We start from the raw sequence: 27,626 nt of genomic DNA on the forward strand, positions 1-27,626 counted from the left end.
ATTAATAAACAATGCAAAAAGTTTCAGAAAAATATCTAGAACTTTTTGAAAAACTAGGAAATTATTACAAAAACATAAATATTTTCTTAAAAGATAGAAAAATTTTGTTAAAAAGTTTGAAATATTTTTATAAAACTAGCAAATTTTTAACAAAAAGTAAAAATATTTTCTTAAAAGAGAAATTGTTTTTATAAAAACATAATTACTTTCTTAAAAGATAGAAAATTTTTAACAGAAAGTTAAAATATTTTATTAAAAGAGAAAATTTTTAGTAAAAACATAAATATTTTTCTTAAGAGATAGAAAATTTTGTTAAAAAGTTTGAAATATTTTTATAAAACTAGCAAATTTTTAACAAAAAGTCAAAATATTTTCTTAAGAGAGAAAATTTTTTGTAAAGACCTAAATACTTTCTGAAAAACTAGAAAATTTTGTTAAAAAGAAATAAAAATGTTACATTATTTCCTAGTTCGTTAAGATTTTAAGATGATTACTTTAAGTTAGATCAATAAATATTTTCTATAAAATAATTTTAACATTAATTTTGAATCATGAAGGCAGGAGAATCCGTTGGTTCTATGAAGCATTCAGAGTGTGGGACAAGGACCCATATTTAAATACTACTTTCTACAAAGTTCATCCTCCATCCAGACTCCCATCTCTATGAATTCGTCGAAAAAAACTTTCCAAAAAGCTTGAGATATATGGGACACGATCACAACATTTTTCACAACTCTTTTTCATCTTTTTATTGTTATTTGTGGAATGATCTATCTTCCTTTTTTCAGTTGTGAAAATGCATTGGAAGTGTTTAAGAAAGTTGTGATCGAGTCCCATATATCTCAAGCTTTTTGGAAAGTTTTTTTCGACGAATTCATAGAGATGGGAGTCTGGATGGAGGATGAACTTTGTAGAAAGTAGTATTTAAATATGGGTCCTTGTCCCACACTCTGAATGCTTCATAGAACCAACGGATTCTCCTGCCTTCATGATTCAAAATTAATGTTAAAATTATTTTATAGAAAATATTTATTGATCTAACTTAAAGTAATCATCTTAAAATCTTAACGAACTAGGAAATAATGTAACATTTTTATTTCTTTTTAACAAAATTTTCTAGTTTTTCAGAAAGTATTTAGGTCTTTACAAAAAATTTTCTCTCTTAAGAAAATATTTTGACTTTTTGTTAAAAATTTGCTAGTTTTATAAAAATATTTCAAACTTTTTAACAAAATTTTCTATCTCTTAAGAAAAATATTTATGTTTTTACTAAAAATTTTCTCTTTTAATAAAATATTTTAACTTTCTGTTAAAAATTTTCTATCTTTTAAGAAAGTAATTATGTTTTTATAAAAACAATTTCTCTTTTAAGAAAATATTTTTACTTTTTGTTAAAAATTTGCTAGTTTTATAAAAATATTTCAAACTTTTTAACAAAATTTTTCTATCTTTTAAGAAAATATTTATGTTTTTGTAATAATTTCCTAGTTTTTCAAAAAGTTCTAGATATTTTTCTGAAACTTTTTGCATTGTTTATTAATGGGTGACATTTTTCTTGATAATATAAACTTTTTCACCCGTGAAAATGCTCAATAAAGACAAAATATATTTCAATAAAATAAATAACATTTTTATTCAAAGTTTCACCTCGCCACTTCTGCGAGCATACATCACGGCTTTTTTTAAAAATTTGACTTTTACTATATAATTTTTCTATTTTCATATAAATTTGCTGGTAATTGAACATCGTTTAATGTTTTTAAAAATACATTTCCCCCCACTGGAGCTGATTTTCTATTTCGCAAAAAAGTCATTTATAAGATTTACTATATTACTTCCAGGAACAGCTTTATGCTGAATTCCGAGTGCTTGTCCTATTTATAGGTCTAGTAGAAATCGTCCAAATGCTTTCGCTTTAACGAGAGCACAATGCTTAAAATCTGGTGAATGTATAGTGCACGATGAAAAAGTTGGTATCAGTTCATCTACTTTAGGACAGCCAAAATCTTCCAAACTGTAAAACACTCTGCCGGTTAGAATTTCTAAAAATTTCCGTTTTCCGAGTCCTTTCACATAGATATGTGAATACATATCACACAAAAAAGTCAACATAGTATGAAATTTAAAGTAGGGTAATTCTCCTTGGTTCCAATCTATTTGATGAATATTTCGGACTGTCCAAGAATATTGCATTTTCTGTTGTGTTGGAAGTTCTTCAAACGGAAACGGTGGTTGGAATGTACACACTCCGGTAATGGAATTACCTTTTACAGCATGAAAAGCAAGTTCTTTGACAATGTATGCCCCTGATGAAAGTTGAAAACCTTCAAAATCAATGACTAAAGCTGAGAATCCTTTTCTGTTTCCTTCCTACAATAAAAAAAAAAGAAAATTTTGAGACACCAAGAAAAATAATTAACAACACACAGTTAAAATGTTTATGATAATGTTCATAACTCCTTTCGATTACTACGATTAAGAATTTATTTGCAAAGTAAAAGTCTTTACCTCCTGAGTTCTGTCTAAAATAAATCTTTTAATAAAAACAAATATGAAACGTTCACTTTTAAGAAAATATTTTAACTTTTTGCAAAAAAAATTTACTTGTTTTATAAAAATATTTCAAACTTTTTAACAGAATTTTCAATCTTTTGAGAAAATATTTATGTTTTTACAAAAAATCTTCTATCTTTTAAACATTTTGTTAAAAATTTGCTAATTTTATAAAAATACTTCAAACTTTTTCACAAAATTTTCTATCTTTTTAGAAAATATTTACGTTTTTGCAAAAACTTTTGTCTTTTAATAAAATATTTTAACTTTTTGTTAAAAATTTTCTATCTTTTAGGAAAATATTTATGTTCTTAGAAAAATTTTCGATCTTTTAAGAAAAAATTTTAACTTTTTGTTAAAAATTTTCTATCTTTTAAGAAAATATTTATGCTTTTACAAAAAAAAATTCTCTTTCAAGAAAATATTTTTACTTTTTTTGTTAAAAATTTGTTAGTTTTATAAAAATATTTAAGTTTTTGCTAAAATCTCCTAGTTTTTCAGAAAATTCTATATATTTTTCTGAAACTTTTTCTATTAATTATTAAAGAGTGTAATTTTTTCTTGATAATATAAACTTTTTCACATGTGAAAATGATCAATAAAGACAAAATATATTTTAATAAAATAAATAACATTATATTCAAAGTTTCACCCAATCACTTCTGCGAGCATACATCATATGTTTCTTAACAATTTTCTAAGAAATAATTTTATTCCCACGTTCTATAACAAGTATGAAGCACTATGTTATTATGACTAATTGATAAAACGTGGATAAGCCCCGAACGTCCCGGACAGGCATTATCTTTGTAAAATTTTGTGAGAAATAGATAACATGTTCAAGTTCTGTAATCAGTATCATTTAAATATATACTTTCAAATAGAAAGGCTATAAATAGTTTAACATTACCTCCTAATTTGAAAATAAAGTAAGTTATTTGCATTATTATGATATTAAATTGTAATAAAACGATGAAATAAATGAATAAAACGACGTAATTGTAATAATATTGTAATAAATGAATCGTATATTGTAATAACTGAATAAAACGACGTAATAAAATGATAAATTCCCATTGCATGTTTTTAATATAATTGAATTTAAAGCGGCAAAAATTCCCATTACATGTTTCTTAGATTTAAAATAATTCATTTGAAATTTTAAGGAAATTTAATATATAATTGATAATATAAATATGTCGTTATTTATTCTTTTTAACAAAATGCTCTAGTTTTTAGAAAATATTTTTATTACTGAGGGAGATTTTCTAATATTTCAGAAAATAATTTTACTTTTGTGAAAAATTTCTAGTTTTTCAAAAATAATTTTTATATTTTTGTAATAAGTTTCTAGTTTTTATGAAACTTTTTGGTATTAATTATTAAAGGGTGTATTTTTTTATTGAATAGGTTAATAATAAGTAATATTAAATAGGTAAATAATAATTATAGCCATTTATATCAACTGTATTTACGTTAAAAAATAACTAAAATTAAGAGTTATTAATATAGTCTCTTTCTAACTTCATATAGTATTTTTTTAAATTATTCAAATTTATTTTATTAAAACCTTAAGTTTTCCTCTGATCTCTGTACATTCACAGGATACTGGTTAACGAAACCAATCCCACTATTTGTCGTCGGACTAAGGGTAGGAGGTTTTCGTAGTCTTCCTCCTCATATAACATGGGTACTCACAAAGTCCACTTCGAAGACATGTATTGTCTCAAGATCTAGGAGTTCCATTGTCTTCTGGGTTCAAAAATGACAACATTGATAGCCGTAAATCCAAACGATAGGGATAAAAATACCTAATCGTATAAACTAATATTTATTAATTTAAAATTAATATACCTTTAATTCTAATACTTTTAATATTCACAGTAGACATGCTTAATAAATTTTAACAAATAGAAAGTTAATTTAAGAAATATTAACTTCATTTAGATTACGCAATGAAAAAAAAAATAATAACTATTCCTAATTTGTAACTAAGAAGATGAGTAATTTTTGTTATTAACAAAATAAAAATAATTAATTAAAATGTACAAAACAATTTACTTTATCTTGGTTAATTAAAGATACAGATTAACGTATCTCAGTAGTTTTAGAAATAATACTATTTAACATTATCAATATACTATTTATCATCAATATAATAAAAATAACGTAGTTATAAAATTTTGAAAGTTAACTAAGTTTTGTCACATGCTCTGCCTAAAAACGAATTAGTGCTAGAAGTTAAAATAAAACAATTCTATTAACAATAAATTTAAAAGCATAGTAAATTACTAAGAAATCAATAGTACTTACTTCAGTTTCAGCATGTTTTCTGTTTAAATAACCGTCCATAACGAAATGGTGAATTGAAAAACTTTCAAAAACTTAATCGAGACACAACAGAAGAACAAGTGAAATACTAATATAAGAGGGGGGTAGGGGAAATTAAGTCACTCTATCCTTCTAGTTGCCAAATCATGAAAGTATAACTCTAACAACCAATCAGAAAAATGTTAAACTGTCACATGCTTAACTATTTACCAGCGCAAGTGAAAGGAACTGAATTCAACACACGCGTCATAGCCCAAGATCTAGCTTGTTATATGTTATCAGAATGACTCGCTCTGTAACCAGTAGTTGTGTTATCACACAAAACACGTCAAATCTTAACATGTGTATGGTCAGTACCGTTGCCACCCAGAGAAAGTTATCATAACATTAAGAGGGGCAGAAATAATTATTTAATAACTGTCAAAGGTTAAGTGAAAAATATATCAATGAGACTGCAGGATGATATCGATATCAAATCCTTTTCATTTATACACGTGTTCAGAATACAAAAGTTTAACTTATTAACACATATCTAACCAAGCATTCGTGGGTCAGTGGTTATGATATCCAACTACTGACCCACGAAGGCTTTTTAATGGCGTGAGTTCGATCCTCAGCCTTAATTATATTTAATAAATAATATTAAAAACAGATTTAAATAATAAAATAGATTTAAAGTTATTTTATTCCTACATAGATGGCGCCACTAGATCAAAAGCATGATATCATTTATTCATTATGTCATAAAAGATGACGTCATAACTTCATAATACACAATTTCTCACCCAAATAACAAAGTTTCTAAGTGTTGCCATCCTTAAAAATTAATATTAAAAATAATAAGTGTTGCCACCCTCAAAAAACTAATAAATTAAATAATATTTAAAAAAACGAAACTAAATTAAAAACAGAAACCGAAACTAAAAATATGTTAGGCTTAAGAAAAAAAAGAAATAAGCTCCCCATGACGTTGCAGACGAAGTTTCGATTTTCAGGCGGGCAGAAATAAGCAACTTCCGGTTTATAGGAGGTCAGAAATAAGTCACTTCCGGTTGAGGCAGAAACAAGCTCCGGTTGACTGTGACGTCACTTCCGCCGCTTATACCTCGCTGTATACTACTTATATATATATATATATATACATATATATATATATATATATATATATATATATATATATATATATATATATATATAAAAGCTCTAGCATTATTATTTTGAAATAATAAATTTCTAATTTTGCTTGTGTTGTGCAAACCTCGGTTCTAGGTTCTATTATTGTCTATAAATAGAATTTTTTTTTAAAAAGTCAAAAATGTCAACTACAGAGTATTAAGCTCTAACGTCATTACTGTGAAATAATATGTCTCTCACATCTAACTTTACTAAAGGTCACGGTAATACAGCCATTCGTAACGACTTGAAAATAAAAACTTGTCCGAGTGTATATTCCGAACAAAAAATAAATGCGAAGAAAGTGTGAAAAAAAAAGGAACAGAAAAAGAAAGAAATAATCGACGGAGTGGAAATGTCGTTGTCAGTTTAGGCCTAAGTGTTAGTCGCAGACTGACAATATCATTACGTAGGATTGAGATCATCAAGAGGGAACAGACTAATGTTCCTTATCCGAAATTCGAAGCCTTCCTCTAAAAAAGAGAGAGAGAGAGAGAGAAAGAAAAAAAACTCCTGAGTTCCTCGTTAATTGCCCTCAAAAGTTGGCGAACGAAGTAAAAAAGTTTAGCTTCAAATAGAGAAAAGTGCTATTTAATTATAACAATAAAAGAACTTTGAGCAATTAAGGCTATTTCGTTAATTGGTATGGATCAGTCAAATTTTATGTACAGTTTAACAAATGAAATATTAGGTCATTTTGTTCCAAGAAGAAAAAAGGAGCAACGTAATTAATGTAATAAACCTTCAGGAAACTGTTATCTTACATATTAACTACACAATGAGAGAAAAAAAAGTAGGATCAAAACTACCAGGATATAGAAATATTTACCATGTTTCCGGCTCTATGGAAACACCAAAAAGTTCGTAATTTTTACCGAAACGCTTTGGTAATGACTTTGGTAACATTAACAACAATAATATATATATATATATATATATATATATATATATATATATATATATATATATATATATATATATATATATATATATATATATATATATATATATATATATATATATATATATATATATATATAAGTTCAAAATGAAGATAAGAAGAAAATTACAGACATATGAAAAAAGGGGTGGAAAAGAAAAAAAATAATAAAAAAATAACAAACAACTAGGGGGGAAAAAAGTAAATAAATAAATAAAAAAAGGTGATAAAATTTTTTTAAAAAATCCGGAAAATAAAAGATATAATCTTTTCATCAGCCCACAAGATTATATCCGCAAAAAAGAGTGCTTTCTGATATTGTATCAATATAGCCAAAGCAAAATATATACATATATATATATATATTTTGTGTGGGCTGATGAAAAGATTATATCTTTTATTTTCCGGATTTTTTTAAAAAAAATGTTATCCCTTTTTTTTTTTTTTTTTTTCCCCAGTTGTTTGTTATTTTTTTATTATTTTTTTTCTCCCCCCCCCCTATTTCTCATATGTCTGTAATTTTCCTTCGTTTTATCTTCATTTTGAACTTATCTAATGAGTTCTGTTTACTTGCAGTTTATGTGCAATAAATGAAACTTATTGTTTTTCTTAATTTTCTTCGTGTTTTTTTGTATTTATTTATTTTGTTGTTGTTATATATATATATATATATATATATATATATATATACTTAAGTGCATGGCATGAAAACAATTTATTCACTTAAATTCACTTTTCACTTTTGTGTCTTTCACTAAATGTGTGGTAGTAAGAACTATAATTTCAAAAACCAGAATTTCCTGTAAATTGTTACCATAATAACATAATAAATACATCTTAAAAAGACGTATTTATTATGGTAAAAATTTTACCACCAGAAATGTCATTGCCATATAGTGTGGTAATTTTACCAGATTTTTTTTTCCGTGCACAGGCCAACAAGTAATAGATACAGCAAAATCGCAATAATTCCCCCATGTGATGTTCGTAGTTTTTTAAAAGGCATATAAATTCGAATTCTGAACAATTCTGAATCACGAAAAATCAACATTTTAATCATGTGTTTTTAATAATTATAATAATTGAAAATGTATAGGGATTTAGCCGCATAAAAAGGTAGTTAATTCTAAGAGAAATAAAAGAAATAATATTTCAAATTACTTAATTAAGTTTGCCTAAATTTTTAGTAAGTTTGAAAAATATTTATAAATAACTCATCAAAAATTTTTAGTCAGAAAAAAATGAGCTATTTGACTCGCTATATCACTTTTAAGTCAATTTTAAATTTAAGCAAATTGAAAGAAATTAATCTCTTTCTCATTGTTCATAACATTGTTGATAGTTGATTGAATATAGCAAGAATAAACTAGAATAAACTACATAGAATAAACTTTATTATCATATAGCAAAACAATCTAATATCTTCATAATTAATTTCATAAATTATCTAAAATCATGAGAGACGTTGACTTTTCTACGATTCAAATTGATTTACTAAAACATTAACTGTATTCTTACAGCAAAAAGTTTGTTTAAAATAACAACGAAAATAAATTGGCGCCACATACTATACATACGCCACATCGTATTCATAAAAATGACCTGACAAAGTTAGCAATTTTGTTCTCATACGCAACTAGAAACATTATCAAATGATAATAATTATTAATCCTTTTTAATATTTTAAGACGCATGCAAAGTTTTTGAAAAAAGCTTTATATAATTATCAATAAAAATGTAAACCAAGTACTTAAATTATAAGTTTCCATTTTTATTAAGAGTTATTTATTATCCTTATGTTTTTTAGTTATAGTTATGTCTGAATGTTTCGAAAACTCTTTAAGTTTCAAGAAATTAAGTAGTATGCATTTTTAAATAATTTTTAATATAAAAGGGTTTTTTTTATAAGTACAGAACGATTATTTTCATTCTATTATTTTCTTATTTCAACAATCTTTTTAAACATTTTTCGAAAATACGATAAAATAAAACGTCCCCGCTTAAATATTTCCTATCTTCATTAAAAGAATGTCTACCTCATCAAATTTTCATAAATAAGACAATGTTAAAAATGATAACTAAAAAAAATTCCACTATACATTATTCTTTAAAGTCGCAATTTGAAAATGGCGAAAGAAAAAAAATAGTATAAAAACGAACATTACAAAGAACACATTACACTGATTGTCACAACCATGACAATCGGTGCTTCACATTTCGATGTAACCTATGGCGAATTGCTTCCGAAGTCATTTTCTTAAGTGGAATAATTTTTTTACTTTGCCAAAACTTTTTTATTGTGTATCCATCACTATTAAAGGATCATTCTTCTATGCTGAATACTGCAACGCAACGTATTCGTTGAAATCATGTGAAAAGGGAAGGAATGGTCTTAAAAATAGTTTTTTTTTTTTTTTTTTTTTTTTTTTAAAGAAAAAAAAATATGCAGTGCAGTATAGTGCTACATAAAAAGCGTGAAAAATTACTTTTAAAGCACGTTTCGTATCTCTTCCGTTTGCCTAAAGTGGGAGGAAAGGAAATATTTGATATTCGCCGACAGCAATTACCGTTTGAAATTGTAAAAATTCCACCAACAATTTAAAAATAGAAACAGAAAAGAATTAAAAAAGACCCTAAGGCAAAGATGTCACGCGAAGTGTTATAATTTTTGTTAATTACGCTTATATGATTTTTAAAGACTTCGCTTGTTATATCATTGTCTTTTTTTATGTTTAGGTTAAAACATTCGTTCTTTTCTTTTAAGTTTCACAGTTATATCTCATAAATTAATTAAATAAAACATTTCCCGTGCAAAAGACTTTTTCTCCAGCATCGTATGATGGATGTCAAACAAGAAAATTTAGTTTAAAAAAATGAAAGTTGAAGTAATTTAAATTCTCGCTTGCATATTATTTATTTATTTTTACTTTGAATTTAAAAGTTTTTTTAGCTATTAGCCACATAGTGAAAACCTTTATTGTGGATTTGAGTTACATTCTATTGTTATAGCGCAGAAAAAAATTCATGAAAGCATAAAATGACTACTAGAGTTTTATGTAATACATGAGAAACTAAAGTAATAGATAACACTTTTTGAGTGTAGCAAGTCTTACTACAGTGCTACTTTCTCAAAAACTGATTAAAGAAAACATTTTCGCTTATAACATTTACACCGCTGTATCATGCGAAGCTAAATGAAATTTAATAAACATTTTTTAAAAAAACTTTTAAGCCTTTGTCATATGTTTATTTAAAGAAAAAAATTATGTGAATTTACCTTTTCATTCTATGGGTTTAAATTAGAAAGAATAAAAAAAAAATTATAATTAGAATAATGTAATACATCAGAAACTAAAATAATTCCCAACTACAACTTTACTTTCGATCTTAATTAAAAGGTAAAAAGTAAACCAATGAATGAATAGCATGAATGATGAATTGCAGGTTGAACGATGAATTGCAGAATGAATGATGAATAGCAGTATGAGTATGGAAATAATCATTTAAAAAATAGCATTTTTTAATGTCTTTTTATATTGACCGAAATTGTATTTAATATATTCAAGAACAAATCAAGACATACTCATTGTTATTGTTGTTCTTAATAAATTCAAATGTTTATGAGCGAAAACTAACTTTAAATCTAATTTTTTCCAGCTTTTAAGCTATTTATGTTTAATGGAATTTATTTTATTTTAATAGATCTTTAAGATTTATACCTTGAAAACAATGATGAGTTAGTAAAATAGCTGCATTGTTTTGTAACATTTTAATATTTGGCAGAAAAAAAAGCATTACATTGTTTTAAGTTTAATTTTGTCATTTCTCGTAGGATAAAAATTAGTGTGGTCCGTTCAATTATTATAGTAGCACCTGAAGATGGAGGGGTTTGTGATTGGATAATTTTTTCTAATAAGGAAGCGAAGGTATGAAAAATGTTTTTGTGAAGCACTTATTTATTTTTATCTGAAAAAAATTCCAACTAAATTTGCAAAATGATAAAATTTTAACGAAAAATATTACATTTTGAAAACAAATTAAGTAAACATAAGATGTGGTGGTTGGATAATTTTTTTTTAATGAGGAAGAGAAGGTATGAAAAATGTTTTTTTGTGAAGCACTTATTTATTTTTATCTCAAAAAAAATCCCAATTAAATTTGCAAAATAATAAATTTTGAATGAAAAAAATTTCATTTTGAAAACAAATTAAGTAAACATAAGGGTGTGTCATTTGTTTATTTTTAATGAGAAGAGAAAGAGGATCAAATTGATCAAAATTGATCGAATTGATCAAAATTTAATGTACGGCAAATTGATCAAAAACCCTTTCTTATGGCTACTATTTAATTTTAACCAACAATTCTGAAATGACTTTTTTTCCAAGAAAATACCGTACATTAAAAAAAGTGAAAAAAATAATTTATAAGCAATAATGCATTGTACTATAATAAAAGTGAATATATTTTAATAAATCTCATGAACTCTAATTAGAATAGTTAAGCTGCAGTAAGTCGTCATGTATTACTAAGTTTTAACTACACTTTTCTGTACCTTAAATGTTTGATGCATTCCCATTCTTACAAAATAGTTTAATGAACATAGAAATTTCTAAAATATATTTTTCCATAAGTTCGCGATGCATTTCAAAGAAAATGTCGACAATTAAATATTACCCATATTTCTATTTCAAGTAAAAGACGATTTGGTTTACTGCAGACTTGTATTTAAACAGTCTTGCAACTATGTTAGCAATCCTCGTACGGATTCGCTTCCAATTTGCAAAGCAAATTGCAACGTTATTTTAAGAACAGAATTACTGAACAAAGTTTAAGAGCTCTGCTCTGACATTTCCTCTGGCTGTTAAATTTAAAAATATGGTCCGTAACAAATCTTCGAAAATTCGAATGTAAGCCTCTTATTTTTAATACATCACTTGAAATGTGTATTTTGTGAGCATTTTGAAAGGTACTACCCTTGCGTTTAAACTTTAAGAGTATATTTTCTCTTCGTTTAGAAGAACAAATCTTTTCAAAAAATCTGCAGAAGATTATTTGGTATTGAAAGAACCTTCTCGCACTTACAGGGATTCCAAAAAGAATTCACTGATTTTTAAAATTAATGCGTAATAACCCATAATTATTAGGATACGAAAGGAGAACTATTTTCATAACTAAAAACTCCATTAGATGGATGTGTTTACCTGAGTTGTATATAACTAAAAGCTTTGTTGCATACACACATATTGGACCAAGAAGTTTTTGCAACAAGAAGTCGTATTTTAAGGTCTTTGACAAATAAAAATCTCAGAACAAAATAATTGTAACAAAGTTAAAAAAAAACATTTTTACTACCTTAACACAATAACATTATTCCAAAAATAAACTCACAAATAAAAGAAATGGTCAATGTTTTCAGCCATCATCTGTGAAAACATGATTTCTTATGGATCAACATTTCAATAGATTTTGAAACAGCCCAATATTTAAAATTATGATCTAAACGCATCAAGTGACAGTCACTTTACGCGCAAAAATTTTGTAATAGCTTTAGAGACAATGGTTGTAATTGCTTTCTTCGAAAATTAAAAAAAGTTTTACGCCTTTGAAAACTTATATCAAAACATCGGGATAATCTGCGCATGGTGTGCGCCTACATTTTACAAGTCTGGTCTTCGCCAATTAAGTTCTTCCGATAGACTTTCAGAAAAAGAGTTGAAAGTTGGACCATAATATCAGTACATTGAACCATAATATCGTGCAAATTTTTCAATTAGGCATTCAAATAAACCATGCTTATTCCCTCCAAATTGATCAATAGTAGTGTAATTAATAATAGTTTGGAAAGAAAATTTACACAACAGTATGTGCATCATTTTATCTTCATTTTAAGGTTGCATTAAAATTTGAATGGCAATAGGATCCGGTCCAAAAAAAAATTTAAAAAAAAGTTTATAGTGTCTTGATCTTTAAAATATCGGGGTAGCCGCGATCTGGGAAACATTGTATTAATACTTGAGTCAGGTGACGTTCAGGCTTTCTGTGTATTTTGCCATATCACGAGCACTTTTCAACCAGAAGACTTTTTGTTGGCAATTATAAAACTCACCCAAAGATAATTCCACGAAGAAAAAAATTTCATAATTATTTAGTACTTTATCTAATTATGATCAAAACATATGGATTGGTACACACAGCTTTACATTATTTTATACTATATAATTTTACATGAAAAATACAAAATTTGAGTAAATTTAGGGAAATTTTTCTAGAGAAATGAAAATTTGACTTCTTTTGAAATTGTAAAACTCAGAAACTATTTGATCGATAATTGCTGAGTATAGAAAAATATAAAAATAGTATAAAATAATTATGATATGATACCTAACTAACGAAAAAAAAAATCGACTATTATTAACCCTTTAACGGGCCCTTTATTTCTAGTAAAGGTAAATTAAAGTATTTTTGGAATTGAAATTGTTTTAAGAACAGTAATTGATATAAAAAATTTAAAAAAACTCATTTAGTTTATAAAAATGCCTTTTTTTTGGTGGTAAATATATTTAACATGACCTATTAGGAACTTACTGACTTTTATTTCTCTTTATTTATAAAATAAATTCCTTAAATGCTACTAACTTCAAAAGGAATTATGTATTTTATAACTTTTATACGTTTTTTAAAAGTGACAAATGGTTACTAATTTTATTCAAACACACTTCAAGAAAGCTGAAGTTATTGAAAAATGGAAACCTAAATTAAAAGTGGTAAAACATGGTGGTAAGTATACTTACCACGGCCTTCAAAAGGGTTAAATAGAATAATTAAAAATGTTTAAAAAAATGTTTTAAAAAAAACATTTTGCCTGGAATAAACTTTGAATAAAAAAGTATTACCTTAAGTGATTAATAAATTTTCGATTCGTTTAAAATGTTCCCGTAATATAGCAAAATACACAAAAATTGAAATCAAAATTTAACAACAAAACTTTCGATTGCTCTCCTGACTAAACTATTAAGGACCGGAATTTCCATAGTTCAATAATTAAAAATTTAAATCTGTTGAAAATAAGGTATTTTTATTCAGAAAAAGTACGTTCTTGCGTTTGATTCAGCAATTTAATTAATAGTTAGCAGAATATTGAATGCCGTTGAAATCAACTCGAATTTCATATATTTTTGTTATGAGTCAAAGGGTTCATAAAATTTCGAACGTAATACAAAATGACTAAATCAAAAAACATGTAAGACTTCGGAAAAAAAGCTCGAAAAAGTACATACACTAATAAGTCTTCTCAGAATAGAGTAAATTAGCAATTGAAAGTAAATAGAAAATTAGTAATTAGTAGAGTAAATTAGTAGTTTTTTATACCCCTTCTAGAGGTGAGAACAACTACTTCCAAGTAGAACTTAAAAATGAAAAAGTCATCCACACACGTCTTTTTGTGTTAATGGCAGCCAGCGATAGCTATAATAAAAATAACTATCCGAGATTACTGATCCGCGTTGATCAACAAAAATTGTCATTTTATTATGTTCCTTTTGCTTTCTGTTGTTCTGAATTCTAGCTATAATAAAAATAACTATCCGAGATTACTGATCCGCGTTGATCTACAAAAATTGTCATTTTATTATGTTCCTTTTGCTTTCTGTTGTTCCGAACTATCAAATTCCATCAGGAGTTAATAGCATGGTATTGTTACTAAATAGGGCGATATTCAAACTCATAGTAAAAAGGAAGGAAGATATTTATATTTGAACACCTGCAAGTGACGTCATAGTTGGTAAATCATAACATTTGTAGATTCAGAAGCCAATCAGGTTCGACACGCGTGACGCTGCTTATAGGCATCCAATTAAATTTAATTTAAATCATTAGGCATAATCGATTCACTGAAAGTATCCAATTAGGAACCTTTATTTATTTTAATTTAATTTAATTTATTTTTAACGAGCATAGTAAGATATTGATTTTATTACTGATATATTGATATAAGTCATTGTAAGATAAGAGATCACGAATATTGCACTTTGGGTGGCGACTTCGAACCAATTTTCGATTACACGATCACTTTTACATTGCACAGTTATAAATTTATAGCAATAAATTTTACAGTTTTATAAACAACCCTGGTTTCTGATAAAAAAATTTAATGACGTAGAGTTATGGAGTTAAAATTTTAAACCATGGTGGGGATTGTACAGAATTAAACATTCTGGTTGATAATGAATTGGATATGTGAACGTAACACACTGTCCATGCACCTGTTTCTAAAAACTGTTCTCTACTTAAAAAGTGACATGAAACAGATATATCACATTAAATAATGTAGGGAACTTCAAAATTCGGGCTTAAGATATTTTAAAAGAACAGAAAAAAAGAGAGGAAAAGGTTTTTCGAGCAGTTAACGAAAAGAGAACATTCCATATCTCACGATAACAGCTTTAAAGGTGATAATAAAACGTTGTTTTTAGAACACCACTTAGAATAATGTTTGAAGGTTCTGTTGAAAAAAGATAACTGCCGGAAATAAGTATATTTAGTAAGAGAAAAAAAATGGAAAGGTTTTTATGACTTAAAAAAAATGCTTAAAAAATGTTTCGGCTTTGGAAATAAGATATGGTTTGATCTTATACTGTCTGAATAAGTTTGCTATGAGAGCACTTTGTTGAACTATCATTTCATACATATGCAGTGAAACAAGCTTTTTTATGTTAAACTTTAGCGTGCAATAATTTATTTCATCTAAGTTAAAAAATAAATTTCAAATTTATATTTTATGTCATCAGTATTTGAAGACCTTAAGTACCAAATGAAATTTTGGTGAACTTAGATACATCAGCTTAAGAAGACAGCAATAGCTAGAAGCTGTTTACATAGTCGTTAAAAAATATTTTTTGTTTACTTTACCACTGAAGCTCGAAAGCCATTAATATGCAAATTACCTAGCTGATCTGCAAATAAACTAGGATGATCCGGTAAAGGGCTGAATCCAAACTTAGTTTACATAGTCGTTAAAAAATATTTTTTGTTTACTTTACCATTGAAGCTAGAAAGCCATTAATATGCAAATTACCTAGCTGATCTGCAGATAAACTAGGATGATCCGGTAAAAGGACAAATCCAAACTTAGTTTACATAGTCGTTAAAAAATATTTTTTGTTTACTTTACCTCTGAAGCTCGAAAGCCATTAATATGCAAATTACCTAGCTGATCTGCAGATAAATACTAATCACACATCACATAGAATCCTAATGTTTCTAAAAACATTTATTTAAATACTATTTTTAATCTTATAAATAAAATTAAAAGTATTTGCAGTAATATCTATTTATCCAAAAAAAAAAGGACAAAATCTTCAATCCAGTATAATATATAATTACCTAGCACAAATGCAATTTCGGGTCTACCCAAGGTAACAGACAAATGAAATGCGGTTCAGTACTTCAGCAAGAATGCGTCATAAAATATATCCCGTTATCCTTATATTATTATTTTGCAATGTAATCTGGTAAACTAGTTGCGAAAATATTTATAAATCATTTTTGCATTTTTGCAAGATATAAATGAATGTCCGATCTCGCTATATGCTTTATATGTTACCTTTTGAGTTTTATTTTGTATTTTCTTATATCTTATGTGTTTTTTTTTTTTGTTTAATTTCCTAAGTTCTTATGTTTTTGTGCTTTTTGCTTGATATATTTATTTGTGATTTTTTTTTGTACACCTCACACTATTGTATTAATATATTTTGTTTTGGTTATATTGATACAATATAAGAAAGCACTCTAATTTGCGGATATAATCGCGTGAGCTGACGACGACGAGATTATATCTTCTTCTTGTTTTGTTTCCTGGCTTCTTAATTTTTTCGGATTTCTTTTTAAAACAATTTCTTCATTTTGTAATTTTTCTTCCTTTGTACATATATATATATATATATATATATATATATATATATATATATAAATTTTACTGCCCATAAAAAACTTTAAAATACAAGTAAGTAAATTACATTGTAAATAATGAGAAAAAAATCGTAAATAAAATAAATTTCAAAAAAAAATATGACAAATTAGAGTAGAAATTTACCAAATAAATAATTAATTAGGATAGTATATAAATAATAAATATTTTTACAAAAACCCGATGCATAAATTTATGTGTAAAGCAATAATTCCTAAATAAATTTATTTTAAAAATGCATTAACACTTAAATAAATTAACCAAAACTTACATTTTGAAAATCAAATAAATGGAATCAAAGAAAATAAAAAATAATAACAGCAAAATCCTCTTTTATTCTTTAAAAACAAAATAATAAAAGTAATTTTCATAAACCAATCGATCTCATATGCTGAGTTTGCATTAAACATTAATTTTACAATCGCTCCAATATTGTTCCAATCATTTTATGCACAGAGCAGAAAAGTGGGAGGGAAGACTGTCTCCATTATTATGTATGTTTTATCTTCATTTTTAATGATAAAACAAAAGAGAGCACTAACAAAGAACCTTAAATAAGATTTATGAATAAAGTATTGATTAGTTGAGTACTTGTAACCCGCTCTTCGAGAGATATCGCAATTACTTTTTCGCTGAAAAAGTACGTTTACGAAAAAAATTTACCGAACTGTGTTTTCTAACAATTTAAATCGGTTATCGGTTTTTATTCCAACTTTTTCCTTTTCCTAATTATGAATAATATGTGTACGTGCTTTTTAACGAAACGGAATTTTCACTCCCGTATACATACATGCTTTTTAAGAATGTTTCAAATTACTTATTTTGTTCTAAAGCAGTTTATTTTTTTCCAAATGCAAGTATAATATTTGTATACAATGTAATATAATTATGTAACTATAATGCTATCATTAATACATTTGAAACAGGTTAAGCAACTTTTTCTGGAATAGGGTGGGTTGGAAAAAAATAACTTCTGGGAAGATAAACGGACATGGGCGTTGTTAGCGGGGGACGAGGGCATATGCCCTTCTCAATAGTTAGAAATTTCTGAGTGTCCCCCTCAATATTTTGAACAAATAAAGAGCATTTTCGCGAATTATCATCAATTTAAATTCCTTAATGTTAAAAACAAGAAAGACATAAAAAATAATTAATTTTTTCAAATATTTGGCATATTTAAGTTTTTTTTTTCCTTTGCGAGTGAAATTTAGAAAATTATTGTGCGATTGTTTAATTTAATTTCTTTCCCGTCGAAAATTGGGGAACAGTGACGAGCATGCGAAAGAAATTAAGATTTTTTTTTAATCTTAATAATGACTTAATTAATAATGTTTTAATTAATAATGACTTTAATTAATAATGACCTAATTATTTCCTAGCGTCAGAAAACTATAACAATTGGTCTTAAAAAATAATGTACTTCAAATTATAAACAATACTTAAAAAGTATATGCATAGTATTTTTTATTTAAAAACATTTCAATTTTACGCACCAAATTATGGCTGGTTTTTAAACTTCTCAGAGAAAAAAATAAATTTTTAAATTGTCACTGAATGTAAACTTATGAAATGTTTGATTTTTAAATAATTTTTTTTGATATTATTTTGATTTAAATAATTTTTTAAATAGCTTTTTTAAATAATTTTAATTTGATTTTTTTTAAGTCAAACAAAATTTTCTTAGGGAAAAAAAAACATTGAAGATAAAAAGAAAGTTTTTTACCGTTAATTTAGAAATTTTTATGTGATAATTTCAACGCTTTTTCTTTTCAAATTTATTGAAATAATTTTCGAAAATGGATGTAAATTTTCTTTAACTAGTTTATAAAGTTTTCATACGTTAACTTTCAACTGTGACGGAGCGACACATATTGACCATTCAAGGACTGCATTATCAAGGGCTGCAATCAAAATTTTTTGAATTTGAAGAGGCGACTGAGAAAACATGTTAAATTATTCCACAGCTGCAGCTTGAAAACTTAACACATTTCAGTTTCAATATCCTGAATGAAACTACGTCTATAATATAAATCAAAAAGTAATAAATATAAATATTATTTTAATGTGTACGATCACCCCTGAAAGATTTTGCACTTTTCGGTTAGCTGGGCACACGGAAATACATCTATTTTTTTATTTACTTTTTTTATTTAATTTTTTGTGAACGTCGATTTTGTTCAGTGTTTAAAAACAAAGTTAAAATAAATTAAGAAAACGTCTACATTTAAACTTTTGGCACCCGGCTAACCAAAAATCACTAAAGATTTCAGACAACGGCATATTAATTTATTAATATTTATAATATACAAAAGTAGACGAATAGCCACTCTTCAAAAGGGTTAAAATAATCTATATTAAAACAAAATTTGAATACTAATATAGCTTATAGAAAAATATTTTTTATGTACTAGAGAATCATAGTGTTGAATGCTTTAGGCCTTTGGCGCAGAATTTTCATTAGACATATTTTCAGATTTTTCTTCTTTATTTTGAATTAAATTAGGTCAAAATATTATACTGAGCATTTTAATAATTTGTGGTTATGAAATATTGTATGTAATTTGAGCGTCAGAAAGACATATATCTATATATATAAAAGGGACATCTGTGTCTCATCTGCGTCCAAGGGTGAATCAATTATTATTGGCTAATAAAAGCGTAATAAATTTTGATTTCCTTTGTTTAATAGAGGAATTACTTAAGTCCACAATATGATTTCGGTTAAATCAGTTATTAAATCATTTTTATTTGAGAGATTACATATTATAAGGAAAAAAAATATTTATTTGGGTAACTTATTTATAGATGTTTTTAAAATACTTAGCTATTAAAAAAAAATAATTTAACCTTGACTTCTGTCTTATGAACGTCACTGTTCAGTTTAAAATATTAAATTATAATTTTAAAAATCTCAACTTAAAATTATTGTAAATTTGTATAGAGTCATTCATACAAAAACGATTGAAAATACGCTAACAATATTAGGAAGAAAAAAAAGCTTTGCCAACTATGAATAAACAATAAACTTTTTTTTTTCCTTTCTTTTTCAAGGTTACGATTAACATTCCATCACAGAAGATAGGAGGGCGGGAAGGATCAAAAGGTCAAAAACAAACACCATTTATCGACATTATACACAACCTGAGGAAAGAAAAAGGAAGAGAAAAAAAAACTATCAAGTTGCTCTATCAACAAAACACACATGCTTATTTTTTCTCTACATGTAATAAATAATATTAGGAAAAAGGCAACTCTCAGCAGCTACAGCATAAAGTTTTATTCTCTTTTTGTTGTTGTTTTTATTTATCCCCCCCCCCCTTCTCCTAACACGTTTGAAGAAAGATGCGAGGGAAGGATTCAAGTTGGTACAATTTGATATCTAAGCCCAAGGTTACCAGATGTTGATGTATGGTACATTGTTTCAATAGCATTTGATAAATATTTATTTTCTAGTGGGCTGTTTGATTAGTCTATGTATTATGTATTTATTCTTAGGAGCTTGCATTTTACCTCCAGATTAAAAGAAATAACTTAAGAAGCAATGATGATAGAGTATTTGGGAAACGATTAGTGAAAGCAGTGTTTTGAGCATTTGGTTGCAATTCAAAGCTTTTTTTTCTTCCTTTTTTTGTATATAAATAAAAAAAATTTAAAAAAGTCTTGAGGAAGTTTAGAAATTTAAAAAAAAAAAATTGTTAAAACCAGATTGAAACTTTATTATTAATGTAATGAGAAGATAAAAACTTAAGGTTAATGTGATGAGAGTGAATTAATTATTCACTGTTGAAGAGAGGAACAAGCCTATTGCCTGCATGTCCAAATAAAGGACGAAGGCTTTTAGACAACATTTCACTTCGTATGTAATTTTCTGACATATTTAATGCATAAATATCAGAAAAGGAAGAGAGCAAAATCATCTACAGATATGCTATTTTAAATAATTTGAAACAATGAAATATACATATACATGAATTTATGTATATTCTGACGTTTAACTGGCTTTTACAATACATTTCCTTTAAAAACATAAATACGTTTATTTTATAATATTAATTGACATTACATTTTATATTATCATCTATCATTTATCAATAAACAGCTTCACAGTTTTGTAAAATTTGAACCTAAGCCAGAAGGAAAGGGAGACTCGCCTTCGTAGAAACCTAACAATGAACTAACAAACTAACTAGCATTTGCGTTACACGAGACGGGAAACCACGAAAATCTTCAATGGTTAGCCATAAAAAAGGGAGAATCTTTATCTGCCTACACAGAATATTTTCAGAATTCAGTGATAAGTGAGAGCCGGGTTCGTATTTACAACACCTCTTCGAAAGAGGGCGTTCAAGTCCTTGGCTCAGTTATTATGGGTATTATAATATTATTTAATTTATAAATATTCAATAACTAATTCGAATATAAAATTCGTTAAAACGTTGTCATTTAACCAATGGAGAGGTTAAAGGCACGTTTACCATCGCAAACTAAACAATAACAAAAAAACATTTCAAAAAAATAAAAATTTTGAAAGATCTAGAAAATTAACTTTTATTTGTTTTATTAATTTATTTTATTAATAATTATTATTCTTTAAGTTTGACTTTTTTTCACTTTAGAGAGTTAATTACATTCTTATTGCTATTGATTAGAAGATTTAAAAAACTTTTAATTGCTTAAAACTATAGCTGTATTATTGAATATCGAAAAATTGAAGAGAAACAATAAATAATGGATATAAGTTTTCTTACACTTTTATTTGCACTTGTACAATTAATGTAGCATTGTTTAAATGGCTTTAATTCCAATTTTAAATAAATCTCCTGTCATTAGTGATAAATTTATTTGCTAATGGCAAATCAATTTTCAATTAATTTATTATACATTTTTTTAATTTAACTAAGAATTCATTTAAAAGAGGGTACTTTGTTTTCTTAAAATGCAAAAAATAAATAAATAAATAAATTTTAATATTTTTGATTTTTACTTTATTATTTTATAACTTTCGGTAACACAAAATTTTATTGATTTTTCTGGCAAATTTCATTTTATTTCAAATAACAGAAGGTAAAGATTTAAATGGAATGACATGTTCAAGATTTTTTACACTAAAAGTGGCACTTGAGATGCTCCTTATTGGCCATCTCTGGTCTCAAATATTTTGACACAGTCATCAAAAAATTACAATAAACATTATATTAAATAACCAGCAAAAGTGAGGTGTTCAAATAATTTTAAAAAATTATTAACGGCAATTTCTGAGTTACAAAATCGTTAATTCTTTAATCTTTTACAAGAAGACAAGCGTAAAATATAAAATTAAAAATCTGAGGCACAAGAATATTATTATTATATGTCTTTTGTGGTCAATACGTCTAAGGCTAATAAAATACTCTATAGTTTAAGCATCATTTTTTAATGTTTTTAAAATATCAAGTTTTTTAAACATGGCAACATTGATTTTTATAGCAATTGTGTTTGCCGTTGTTCTTCATAGTGGCTTTTACAATCGTATGCTAATAAGTGAACTTTAGAGGGGGAAATATTTTTCATTAATTTGAAGCTTGGTAATTTTTCATGGCAACACATACACTCACCAAAAAAAGATGAATTGTTTTAACGGAAAATTGAATTTTTTTGATGAAGAAATTATGCGGAATAATAAGATTAAGAGATCCCGAAAATACAGGAAATTTCTTTAAAAAGATTATCCTTGTTTCAGCAAAAATAAATAAATAAATTCCTGTGATTAAAATAATATGGATGAAATAGTAGTACATTATTATACAGAACAGTGACAAGAAAAAGAAGAAACTTCATTTAAAGCACTATACTTCGCTGCAAAAAAAAGAGAGAAAAACAACTTTTTATTTGTGCTTTAAAAAGTTTTATTTAATTTGAAGCTTTTTAATTTTTTATGGCAACACATACACTTACCAAAAAAAGAAGAAGAATTGTTTAAACGGAAAATGGAATTTTTTTGATGAAGAAATTATATAGAATAATAAGATTAAGATAACCCGAAAATACAGAAAATTTCTTTAAAATGATTATCCATGTTTCAGCAAAAAAAAATTCCTGTGACGAAAATAATAAAGATGAAAAAGTAGTACATTATTATACAGAGCAGTGACAAGAATAAGAAGAAACTTCATTTAAAACAATACTTTGCTGCTAAAAAAAAAAAGAGAGAGGAAAAAAAAAAAAAAACTTTTTATTTGTGCTTTAAAAAGTTTTTTATAGTTAATAAGTTGCACCAGCTCAAAAATATGGTGTGCTCTACATAATTACTAAAATATTTTACTCGTAAAACTAATTCTTCATATTGCACAGTCAGCTTTAAATATTAGTAATAAATGTGAAGCATAAAAGGGAGTAACAAACCACAATGTTAGAAAAATTCATGACACAGAAGAATAACTTGTATTGAGGAAACATTTAATAAGCTCAGTTTACTCTCTGAATAACAACCCCTAAGTTAATATAATTCATGGCTGTGACCTTATACAAAAAGAGAGGAAACCCCCTACCTGACATGTGAAGTGAGTCATCCGGTCCCTCAAGGGACCATCTACCCCCAGGCGGGCGCACTCTTCTAAGCTAATGTAAACCGATGTACCACCCTGCTCCAGCAAAGTACGGACGGCTTCATGAATCAACTGCCGGTGTTCGGACTGGCGGACGCCGATTGCGTCGAGGTCCGGTTCGCCGATTTGTTTACACATTTCCAAATCATCGTAACCGTTATCCACGAAGCTTTCATAGTAAAGTTCGAGGTCCAGGTATTTTAGCCATTCTCGAACAATATTCTGGTCACTCATTACCGCAATAATTCCGCATGTTCAATCCGTGATCGTAATCTCAAAAGTAAAATATTTCCCAGTAAGTGGTGGTCGGAAAAACAGATATTTGTACTTGTAAACGATCATAATGTATTTATATTAAACGCTAATTATACATTCTTTTTTCTTTGTAGAAAATACACACACACTTTACTAAGTTATAAAAAAGAAAATGTTTTTTTCAATAAAGAAAAAGAGAAGCGATGCTGGAAAGTTTAGAACAAGATGAACCTACGCCTCGCGTCGAAGATTGCTATACCTCATCTGTGCAAGGGAACCTCGTTGAAAAGGTTTCGTTTCCTATGGCAACAAGGAAATTGCGCGCCTGCGCAGTTGTGTTGTTTCGGTTTGTTTTGGTTTTGTGAAGGCGCGCTTTGAGAGTTGGGGTGAAAACAATTAATTCTATTTTTCTTCCATTCAATCCAATACTCTGATGGAGCGAAATTTATCTAATAAATAGATTTATCCATAATATTACCCCGAATTTTTTTAAACACGTATTAGATTGTGCTTGTTTTAAAACATGTTTGCTCTGATTTTGCAGAATAATTTTAAAATTAAAAAATCTTAATTTAAAAAGGAGGAAAGAACAAAACCCTAAAATTGAAAAGAATTTTTACTTGAATTTTTTAAAGCTGTAATTTAGTTATGTTGTGAATGTTTATTTCTTTAATGAAAATAAAATGAAATTATGTACTGTAAGGCAATAATTTTATAGTATCAATTTGTGACACTTTTTAAATTTTTATTATTTTTGATATATATTTAATTGGGAAACAAATATAACGTGATATAGATCATTATATTTTAATTTTGGGAAAATAATCCTTAAAAGTAACTTATTCGTAAGGAAATTAAACAAATTTTTGATTTTAAAGTTTTGTAGAGCATCATAGATAATTTAAATTTTTTTAAAGTGTAACTCTTTACGTTTGATCAAATCATGCTATTACATTTAGAGCACACAAGAAAATTATGTGAGTAAGCATGTCATGTGTGATCTTACAAAAATCAGATTTAAAGAAATACGAAAAAAATGTGAATAAAATAACATAAACGGATATGTTCTAATTGATTTTGCATTTCTATTAATAACATATAAAATATCTACAAAGGAATAATTACCCTAACAGGATTTTCTAAATTCTGAAAATATTGGAAAACAAAAAAAAAAATATTTTATTTTTTATTTTTATTATTAAGTTTGTTACTTAAAGTCTTCCAAAAATTTCAGTAAGAATCTTCATTATCTTTCTACAAAATTTGCCATGAATACGATTCGTACTTTTATGGAAATATTATAGCACTCAATCGTAGCTTATTTTCGGGAAGATATTTTAGCATTCATAACTTGATCCACAGTGGTGCAGGGGATAGAGCGCTCTCCTCCTAACGAGGTAACCCAGGTTCTAATCCTAGCGGTGACTGGTTGATACGAATTCTACTCTCGGCTAGCACCGATCACAGTGATGATGTAAAATATCCTCAGTGGTAAACGGATCATGGACTACAGCTCCTTGTCGTCAGGCTAACCGTGAGTGGTTTTCATGGTTTCCCTTTCCATGTAACACAAATGCGGACTAGTTCCATCAAAAAGTCCTCCTCAAAAGCTAGTTTGTCCGAATGCTTGATTCAGCACTTTCCTTGTTTTCTGGGTAGGGTTTAAAATTACAAGGCTACAGAGTTGAACATTGATAGTCGCTGACTCAGAATTGGATCAACTGGTTCAACGGCGGTTGTAAAATAAATTTAAAACATTCAAAACTTATATATAGGATTTTTTAATCGAAAATAAGTAAACAGTGAATAGTTCAAAGTTGATGCCTGGAGAGCCTGGTTGGTAGGGGCACTGGGCCCATGTCCCACGTTAAATCTGTCGAGTCGCAAAGTCCTCCATGCTCCCATAGCAAATCAATACCTCTGGGGGTACTTATCCAGGAGTTTCCTTGTCTTCTGGATTGGTTCTAAAATTACAAGGCTACGGAGTTGGACATTAGTAGTCGTGAACCCAAAATTGGGTCGGCTGCTCAACGACGGTTATAAAATAAAATAAAATAGTTCGTACTTATTATTAGTTAGACCTGATTTTACTCCTCACAAATATCAGCTATGAAAGAAATGCTTTTACTACCATTTTCCTCGTTTCCGTCTTATTTCAGCTTTGAGCAAGATTCATGGACTTTAAAGAAATGATCTTTTTCCGATTATATTAAATTCAATTTTGTTTTACACTTTTATCGAATCAGTTTAGTTTTTAGAGTATTTTACAATAATTGAAGGCTCAGCACTGTCTGTGCTCAGGGCCGGATTAACCTATAGGCACACTAGGCACGTGCCTAGGGCCTACGAAATTCAGGGGCCTTCGAAAAACTTGGGAGAAAAAAATTTGTTGACAAAAATAATTTAGCTTTAAAAACAACAAGTGTATTTTGCACAAAATTATGAAGATACAAATAAAAATATAATATTTTTCGGTAATAAATTATTTTGCAGAATCTTATGATCTAATATATTACTTTTTTGGATTCAACGAAATCTTGTATTATGCTGTCGAATTCCAAACTACGCAAAATGTCGTATTCAATAGACATAAGTGCGAGCGATGCCAAACGATCTTGATTCATTGTTGAACGCAAATAATTTTTTATCAATTTTAATCTGGAGAAAGATCTTTCTCCTTCTGCATTTGATCCAAGAATCGACAAATATATTCTTAATGCAATGTGAACGTTAGGAAAAGTATTCACATGTTTATCTTTAATTTGAGCCTTCAACATTTCTTGTGCAGATTTATGTTCATATAAATTTGAAAATAGTAAAAACTTATCTACAAAGTTTTTCTCTAAACCGGATGAGTAAATCTTCACCAAATTTTGCGCTTTTAGTTTAATCTCAGATTCTGACAAATTTTTGTGTAATTTCCTTGTAATTCGGGTTCGATAAAACATCGATTAATGACACTTTTTGGTCGATCCAGAAAACTGGGAAATTCAGACATCCGGGATAGCGATGGTCCCGAGCATCCCAGATAATTGGTTCTCTACTGTATAAATATTTCTTGTAATTAATCTCACTATCAATTTCACTGTTTTCTTTGCTGGTTTGTTGTTGTATTGTTGACGTGAAGTGTTTACATAGTTATCGATCGAACTAATCATAATGGTATTATCGATATCAACTGCAATATCGGCAGTATGTCGGTATTGCAGATAAAGTTCGATAAACAAATTCGTAAATTAAAATCCATATTAATAAAAATGTTTAAAAAAAATATGCAAGAAAATTTTAGCATATATTTTGAAAGGAGGGGAGGAGTGGGGGAAGAAGGGGAGGGCCCAAAAACGGCTATGCCTAGGGCCTACGAAAGGTATAATCCGGCTCTGTCTATGCTCTTTTACTTCAATCAAGGTTCAAGGACGCCGGCAGTGGGGTGCAAGAGGGTGCACTTGCACACCCTAACTTTTTAAAAAAAAGAAAAAAAGAAAAAAAAAATTAAGAGATACAGAAAAATAATTTTGTTATGAAAATTTTTTTATCAAAAATATTTTTATTCAAAAACAAATAATTAAGTAATTATTGATGCATAACAATTAATTTTTTTAATCAAACAAGAATTGTAATCGTCTTGTTTGCTGTCCAAATCTGTTCATAACTTTTTCAATGAATTCTAAGTCATCTTTAATTCTTTTCTTATGCACACTGAGCATGCACAAACTTGCCACGCTATATCTAATATCTACGCTATATTTTTAAATTTTATTTAAAAAGATATAAATAATATTATATTTTCTATTAGTTATTTAGTTTAACAAAGATGTATAACACA

General features: G+C 27.3%; 2 protein-coding genes across 2 annotated transcripts in view; both read right to left on the bottom strand.

Moving 5' to 3' along the window:
* Nucleotides 1-24,090, bottom strand: part of LOC107436161 (SAM and SH3 domain-containing protein 1) — an 87,758-nt gene extending 63,668 nt beyond the window's left edge. The window contains exon 1 of the mRNA XM_043040329.3: nt 23,489-24,090. Within this exon, the coding sequence (XP_042896263.2) occupies nt 23,489-23,779 (291 nt within the window). The 5' untranslated portion in view covers nt 23,780-24,090. The remainder of the gene's footprint in view (nt 1-23,488) is intronic.
* On the bottom strand, nt 1,626-5,263 carry LOC147806204 (uncharacterized). Its single transcript, XM_087149436.1, has 2 exons — nt 4,867-5,263; nt 1,626-2,370 (listed from the first exon to the last, which is right to left on the bottom strand). Exons 1-2 carry the CDS (start codon nt 4,903-4,905, stop codon nt 1,879-1,881), a joined length of 531 nt encoding a protein of 176 aa, XP_087005562.1. The 5' UTR covers nt 4,906-5,263; the 3' UTR covers nt 1,626-1,878.
* Nucleotides 24,091-27,626: the final 3,536 nt, after the last annotated feature.

This window comes from Parasteatoda tepidariorum, chromosome 8 (genome assembly GCF_982258835.1).
Source record: "Parasteatoda tepidariorum strain Cologne lab strain chromosome 8, Ptep-v5.0, whole genome shotgun sequence".
Lineage (NCBI taxonomy): Eukaryota > Metazoa > Arthropoda > Arachnida > Araneae > Theridiidae > Parasteatoda > Parasteatoda tepidariorum.

Excerpts from the sequence above, each read along its gene's own strand:
- LOC147806204 (XM_087149436.1), bottom strand. The coding sequence starts at position 4,905 with ATGGACGGTTATTTAAACAGAAAACATGCTGAAACTGAA. Across the intron at positions 2,371-4,866 it reads GAAAACATGCTGAAACTGAA|GAAGGAAACAGAAAAGGATT; the intron begins GTAAGTACTATT and ends TTTTTATTGTAG.